At 43.9% G+C, this 7,671-nt stretch overlaps 1 protein-coding gene across 1 annotated transcript; it reads right to left on the bottom strand.

Annotated features, from left to right (window-relative positions):
• Positions 1-293: 293 nt before the first annotated feature.
• LOC131176710 (cytochrome c oxidase subunit 3-like) lies at positions 294-2,955 on the bottom strand. Its single transcript, XM_058141785.1, has 2 exons — positions 2,455-2,955; positions 294-1,478 (listed from the first exon to the last, which is right to left on the bottom strand). The coding sequence occupies exons 1-2, from the start codon at positions 2,929-2,931 to the stop codon at positions 609-611; spliced, it is 1,347 nt and encodes a 448-aa protein (XP_057997768.1). The 5' UTR covers positions 2,932-2,955; the 3' UTR covers positions 294-608.
• Between the last annotated feature and the right edge of the window lie 4,716 nt (positions 2,956-7,671).

Genomic DNA, 7,671 nt, shown 5'->3' with positions numbered 1-7,671 from the left:
GTCAAATCAAGGCTGACTGAATTTCATGCTTTTAAGGCAACTAGCGGATTTCTGGCAACCTCGATTGGAATTAGGCTTGAACCAGAGGATCACTGAAACTACCTTTCTCTATTCACCCGATTCGATCCACAAGCTGAATGCCGTACCTGCCAGAGAGGGAGATCTGCCATTGAACTGTTCCAAACCTTTATTGAAGAAAGAGCTCTTGCCTCCAATTCAAAACAGAATAGAACGCTCCTTCTGCAACGCAAGGCCGATAGTTGAATAGCTATAGCTGGTGCTTTGATGTATGAGTTCGATCCATTAGGTTCTTCGATTTATTCAGAAGGAAACGAGAGACAAGAAAACATCTTTGATTACGATTAAAAGGAACAATCTCAAATAGACCAAGATCCAATTTCGGGTCATTTCTTGGTGAACATAATCTGCCATAATCTCTTCGATCCCTTCATTTATATGCCAGAATAAAGAGAGATTTGGTAGGAAAGTGGAAGAGACTTTTTTGTATATGATAAAAAAAGGGAGCAGCAAAGCTGCAGTAATTCTTTGGAAAAGCCCGGTTCTCTTTGTCTTCGAGCTTTCATTCCTCAATCCACTGTTTCGTTCCTTCATATACCCCCCCACCAATAGATAGAAACAAATGGGAATAACCGAACCACGTCTACAAAATGCCAGTACCATGCAGCTGCTTCAAAGCCAACGTGATGCTCCTTGGTCAGATGACCAAGATATTGGAGAATACCACATATGATCAAGAAAAGAGTACCTATAATCACATGAAAACCATGAAAGCCAGTTGCTAAGAAAAAGGTAGAACCATAAATACTATCCGAAATAGTGAAGGGTGCTTGATAATATTCCATTCCTTGAAAGCCAGTGAATACTAGAGCCAGTGAAACGGTAGCTACTAAAGCATAAACTGCTCGTTTTTCCTTCCCCGCGAGTATAGCATGATGAGCCCAAGTTACGGCAGCTCCGGATGAAAGGAGAATAGGGGTATTAAGAAAAGGGATTTCCCGAGGATCTAAAACCCCAATCCCTTTTGGGGGCCAAATACCTCCGATCTCTACCGTAGGTGCCAAAGAAGAATGAAAAGAAGCCCAAAAAAAAGCAAAAAGGAACATAACCTCCGATACGATGAACGGAATAAAACCATATCGAGGTCCTAATTGTACGACTTTGGTATGATGTCCTTCCAACGTGGACTCACGTAGAACATCGCGCCACCATACAAACATGGTATATAGGATAAATATGAGGCCCAAACTGAGAAGTGTTGCACCCCCTTGAAATGAGTGCATGTACATCACACCTCCTACGGTGGTTGCCAAAGTTCCGAGTGAACCCGAAATAGGCCATGGACTTGGATCTACCAAATGATAAGAATGCCTCTGAGATTCAATCATATAAAACAAACGGAGACTCGGTTGTATGTAAACCCCCCCTTCACCCCCACCCCCTAAAGTGGTAAAGAAGGGCTCTTTGGGGTCTAATTTTCTTTCTATCTGACAGGACAAACAAATAGGAAGGGATGGTTCTTTCATTGCATTGATAGAAGTCTAACTAGAAAAAGATCTCTCTATTACTTTGACTTTGAGAAGAGAATCGTTGGTTTAACCGACGAACTACGTGGGAAAATGGATCTTCGGTTCCACATGAGAACCCAGTACGAATATAACCTACATGTCCAATTGAACTATGAGCTAGAGGTCTTTGATTGAACAGAAGACTCGTTGGGACAATCCCCTTTTTCTCCTGAACTCCAATTTTGACCCCATTTAACCAGCTGTATTGGAAGGTGATAGGCCTTCCAAACTGCTTGTTCCACTCAAACACCTCTCTGATTATTTTGGAGTAGATGTTTAAGAGGCGATGGATATAAAGCAATAAAGGCATAGTGAGCATAAAGAAGAAGCAAAAGGCAAAAAGTATAAGAAGAAATTGCTGATGGGGGGACAAGGACAAAAGGAGTCTTTCACAAAATTTCATTTTTGGTTTGCTTCATTCTTTGACTGCTCTGCTCCCCCTTCGAATGGATTGGATCCGCTGCCCCTCTAATAGAAGCGGAAGATGCGGGCTTAGAGCTTTCATCCCGCTTTACCTACTTCAATGGAAAGGGGGGAATCGCCCATCTAATAGCCCTTTCTTCGGCAACGGTCTTTCCAAGCAAGATGCACTTCTTACCGGCTTTCATCTTAATTAAGTACCAGATAGAAGAAACTATTATTAAGGAGAAAAGGGATGCTTTTTTCTCATCGTGTAGCCGGAGAATTCTAATACCACTACATCCTTCCATTCCTCAGGAAAGATGATATACTAGTTCGCTGCCTCGATGGAGGTGAATTGGATCGGGTGAAAGTGGTTATCGGAAATCGATATCCTTTATTGGGTTTATTGGGATTGAGGAAAGAAGTGGGATGATTAGGCCGAAGTGGTTGGTTGAGATTAAAAAACGATGCTTCCTTGGCCGTGTGGAACATGGATTAGCATTATGTCATTACTACAAGTACAAGTGATCCCCCATCCAGGATTAGAAGAAATGCTATATGAGGACTTCGAGATCAAATAGAATATGTTTCTTTCCATTCCTCGCGAGCCACTTATTTCTCCGAAACAAGAGATCAAAGTGATTTTCCTCCTTTTTCCCAATAAGTCGACAGCCTTACACCATTGGGATACTTCGAATAAACTAGAGTACATATAGGATACACCGGTACTAAAACCTTTTCTCAAGATATCTTCCAAACTGTTGGGGTCCTTGCTCCGGATCTTGTTCCCCCGGTGTGAAACCAGTTGGTTCCGTAGTTTTAGAATTCTGCTGATCCCAAGTACTCCATCTCCATCATTGCATATGGGAATATAGAAAGTAAAGAGGAAAAGGCATGACCAGAAGAATTGTGTAAAATAAGTGAATTTATCCAGTTGAGGCATGATTGATTTAGATTGAATTCTTCCCTCCAGACAGCTTAACTCCGTCAAGCCTGTAGGAGTCTTTTTGAAGGAAACGAGAGTTGTGGTTGGTTGTTGACCAAACAAAAGCATGGGAAAAAGATGCACAAACAAATGTGGGAAAAAGCAGTCGCGAGAGCTTCCACGGTAGGCGCGTGTCGCAGACCAATCGGCCGCTATATGCTGTCACCATACCGACTAGGACTCTGACTCGGACGGTGGAGGAAGCTGGTAGCATTAGGGGAAGCGCTTATCAGCACCCTATCACTTTTAGAACACGATTCACACACAGAGACCACGATGCACAATTAGCTGCTGGTAAACAGTCCCATGCCAGCTATCACACATCTCACTTTACGCAGATTTTTTGCAGAGCCAGAAAATGCGCGAAGAAAGGCAGATCCACCGGTTGAGGTCCCGTACTAGATCAACGGTTTTCTTCTCTTACGATATTTTCATTTCGAATTAAGATGAACTGATCACTCCTAAATGCAAGCGTGATCCAATAGATGCGCTCGGACCAGATCTAAGGCCCAAGTAGCCCCCAGTTCATTCAGTTCCTCGATCGCTCTTCTTGCGCGCGCATGCGATTACGCCTTTCTTTCAAGTAAAGCACCCATTTGCTCCTCAAGCTTGAGATCGGTTCTTAGTCGATCAGGTTACCAGCTTTGCAAGCGGAGACACTACTGTCTAGGCTCTTCTTTCGCTATCTCCGAACACTACTGGGGCCACGCCTTTCACGTTATGCTTAACACATGCTTTTTCGCTAAGAAGGCAGTTCCCTTGGGGGAAGAAGGAGTGGAAGTTCTTCCAATGTCCGAAGAAATGATTCATCGAAATAATGAGCCACCATTGATATCGACACATCTGAGATCGCCAAATGTTCGGGAGTTCCTCTATTCAATCCTTTTCCTTCTTCTTGTTGCTGGATATCTCGTTCGTACACATCTTTTCTTTGTTTCCCGAGCCTATAGTGAGTTACAGACAGAGTTCGAAAAGGTCAAATCTTTGATGATTCCATCATACATGATTGAGTTGCGAAAACTTCTGGATAGGTATCCTACATCTGAACTGAATTCTTTCTGGTTAAAGAATCTCTTTCTAGTTGCTCTGGAACAATTAGGAGATTTTCTAGAAGAAATGCGGGGTTCTGCTTCTGGCGGCAACATGCTATGGGGTGGTGGTCCCGCTTATGGGGTTAAATCAATACGTTCTAAGAAGAAATTTTTTAATATCAATCTCATCGATCTCATAAGTATCATACCAAATCCCATCAATCGAATCACTTTTTCGAGAAATACGAGACATCTAAGTCATACAAGTAAAGAGATTTATTCATTGATAAGAAAAAGAAAAAACGTGAACGGTGATTGGATTGATGATAAAATAGAATCCTTGGTCGCGAACAGTGATTCGATTGATGATAAAGAAAGAGAATTCTTGGTTCAGTTCTCCACCTTAACGACAGAAAAAAGGATTGATCAAATTCTATTGAGTCTGATCAATTCTCATTCCTGTACTTCAAAGCTAGAGCGCTTCTTTCGATTGAAAGGATTCCTTTTTTTTGATTACCAAAGAGGGTAGGGGCCAATGATGAGTGGGACTTGGGGACTACGAGAGGGACAGTAGCGAGCGGGCAGCAGGCTAACTACAATCTTAATCACGCCTACAACACTTCCTTTTTAGATCGTGAACTCTGGCGAGGACAATTTTCCGTGTTAATTTAAAATATAAGGATATTTATATCGAATCACTCGTTCGAGAAAAGAGGGTTTTATCACCTTCGGTGCCTCGACGTACTGATGCGAACATATGGGGTTGAACCAGGCGGTAAATGGGACAGGGCTTCTTCCGGGCGTAAGATAAGGTTCTCTGAGACCTCATTTCCTAGCCGAATAAACCTCACCGAGCGGAGAAGTCATGAAGAAGTTAAGCATTAGGCCAATAAGCCTAGTCCTGCTTGTACACCTGGTCTTCCATTTTCGTCCGATCTCTTTCTTTCTCCAACAACTACTGTACTATATTATACTACAATTGTTGCCTCGCTTCATGCGGTTCAACCAGAATTCACATCTTTCTTATCAGACCGCTTAAGATCCGTTAGGGCGCCACCCCCCGTCACTTGCAGTGGTTAGCTGCACGATCGGAATTGAGTCTATTCTATGCTTACAAGCGAATAATCCCCTTCGGGGAGGCTTAGATTGCTCACAGGATCAAAGCACTTTCTTTATCAAAATCAAAAGACACTTTCTCGCTTCTTGCTTTAGTTTGATTGTAATTGTAGCCTTAGCGCCTTACTAATAGAATAAAAAAAGGGAAGGGCACTGACGCCTGATCTTGATCTTAGGAATGGAATCTACAACTCTCTTTAATGAGCAAGACTCTATCCAGATCTAAAGAATCTGCCAAAGAGCCTTCTTCAAATTCCTTGACTTCGGATAGTTTATATTATTAAGTTAAGCAGGATAGGAAAGAACCTATCAGCCTGAACATGAGGTCTACCGGTGCATCGAAGAATTTCGTTTCGAGAAGGCTAGCAGCTCGCACATGGCTACACTCTAACTGCTCTCATAGCCTTCCTTTAGATCCCGTCTTTCTTTTAACCGCTTTCAGATTGAGCAGTAGCCTACTCTTTCTAGAAGGGTTACTTCCCAACAGGAAAATGGTAGCAAGCCAGTTCCTTTCAAATAGATCAAGGTCGAAATCAGACATTAGATCTGGTGAAAACTACACTTGCATTCCTTCATTGATATGATGCTTTCCCCTTTCTCGGGAATCAGGTGCGGCAGAACCCATAATTACCTGGCACTCACTCATGTATTAACCCGGCCTCGTGAGCTTCTTACTACAGGCAGACCAACATCAGTGTACCGGCGGAAAAGAAGATAGCTACTTACATCCTTGCATATGTATAAAAGTTCAGTAGCTATCCCCGATCCAGAAAGTGTACTGTAACTCCGAGCCAAACGGTACGACTATTTCCAAGGTAGAAAGCGAGATTCGAGTTCCAGGCCCAAAAAAACGATGATAAAAAAGCAAACAAAAGCAAGCAACAAAGGATGCCAGGAAAGAAAGCCGTGGAGGAGCACGAGGCAGCAGGACCAGGAGACAAGACAGAAAATCGATAAATGATCGGGGAATCGCAAAAACAAAAAGATGTTTTGTTTTACCTGCTTTTAGCTTGGTAACTACCGCCCTAAACAAAATTAATAATCGAATTCTATTTGTAAGGTCTTTTGCTGATCAATCAGTGTCCCGCCAACAGGAGCTTCTATCGGCATCCTACTAAGTTCCTTTCCTTATATACTGCCCTGACTACAGCAGCTTTGCCTTACCTGATTTGACTGGTGTTACCGGGGGTGGTGAAGACAATGATCCCCTATCGTGGGCTCTCACTTTAGTCTACCCGGTGCCAGTCTTTGTTGGTGAAATAGAATCAATCGAAATCAGCTGCACATTCAGATTACTCTCTTTCTTCCTTTGTACCCTTATTACTTACGCCGGAACCAAGATGAGCGATAGCCTTTCTTTGATAAAAGAATAAGATGGATGGGATGGGGTTGCTATCGAATGCCCTCTTTGAAGGGGTTGTGACAGAAAAGGAAGCAAGAGCAGTAGCAGTCAACAGTGTAAGAGTAAAAAGAGAGTAGAGTTCAGTAGTCGTTAAGAGTGTAATATGTAAAAGAGTACTAAGTGTATATCAGTCTCAGTGAGAACAGTAAGAGTGCAATAGTCAGAGTGTAATAGTGAATCTTTAGTAGCAGTAGCCGTAAACCAGTAGTCAGAGTCACTATAGAGTAGAGAACTAGCAGTAGCAATGAGACGGCCAGGGGAAGAGCCAGCGCGGGGAGGAAAGCCGAGTGCCCATCCGCTCGGGGAAGATCTGAGCAAGGTGTATAGTGGGAGGAAAGATGGCCGCGTCCAGAAGGCGCAAAGACCAATCCGCCTGCCGATTCGTCTCTTATACGTCGAAGGGGTCCGGCTTGTATAGTTGAAGGGAAGCAAGAGGTAGTAGGGGCCCAGTTAAGCCAATCCTACGGGACGCAGCCCACCCTGACGAGGACGTCCTTCTATGCTAAACAGCCTCAAGTAGGATCGGGAGAAGGCCTATCAATATACGGCAACGGCAAGACTAGAAAGACAATAGCGCCGGTATAGAGAGGAAATCCGCCCCAGATGAGGAAGCATAGCGCCCAGAAGCTAGCCTGTCAGCGGAGCAGGCTGAGAAGAGAACAGGTGACTAATCCGTGTGGATAACTGTGGGTATCCTCCCTGCACGCTTCCTTAGGACCGTGAAGTCCAAGCAGGGCCACCATCCTTCGGTCGTCCCGGGGCTGCCCGTAACCGGCTCTGGAACCAAACTTCAATACCATTCAGAACAAGAGCAAACCGTCGGAAAGATATCACGCTGAGTCAACGACGGTGTGTGCCTCTCACTTGAGGAAGCAAAGGCAACCAGACTAGGCGGCAGAGGGTGCCAGCCGTCCTTGGAAGCCTCTCAATTCCTTGGTAGGAAACGGCATCCCCAGTATGTCTTTTGTTTTGGCGGGATACACCTTAATCCCATTCTTTCGTACTATGAATCCGAGGAATTTCCCTGACGATACTCCGAAGAAGCACTTTAGAGGGTTCATCTTCAAGTTGTGTTACCTAAGCCTAAGGAAGACTTTTCGTAAATCTGCCAAGTGGTCGACTCTTTTATGGCTTTTTACGGCTAGGTCA

The sequence above is a fragment of the Hevea brasiliensis genome, unplaced genomic scaffold (genome assembly GCF_030052815.1).
Source record: "Hevea brasiliensis isolate MT/VB/25A 57/8 unplaced genomic scaffold, ASM3005281v1 Scaf23, whole genome shotgun sequence".
Taxonomy (NCBI): domain Eukaryota; kingdom Viridiplantae; phylum Streptophyta; class Magnoliopsida; order Malpighiales; family Euphorbiaceae; genus Hevea; species Hevea brasiliensis.
Note: the sequence above shows the minus strand (reverse complement) of the source record. Positions and strands in the feature narration are given on the sequence as shown.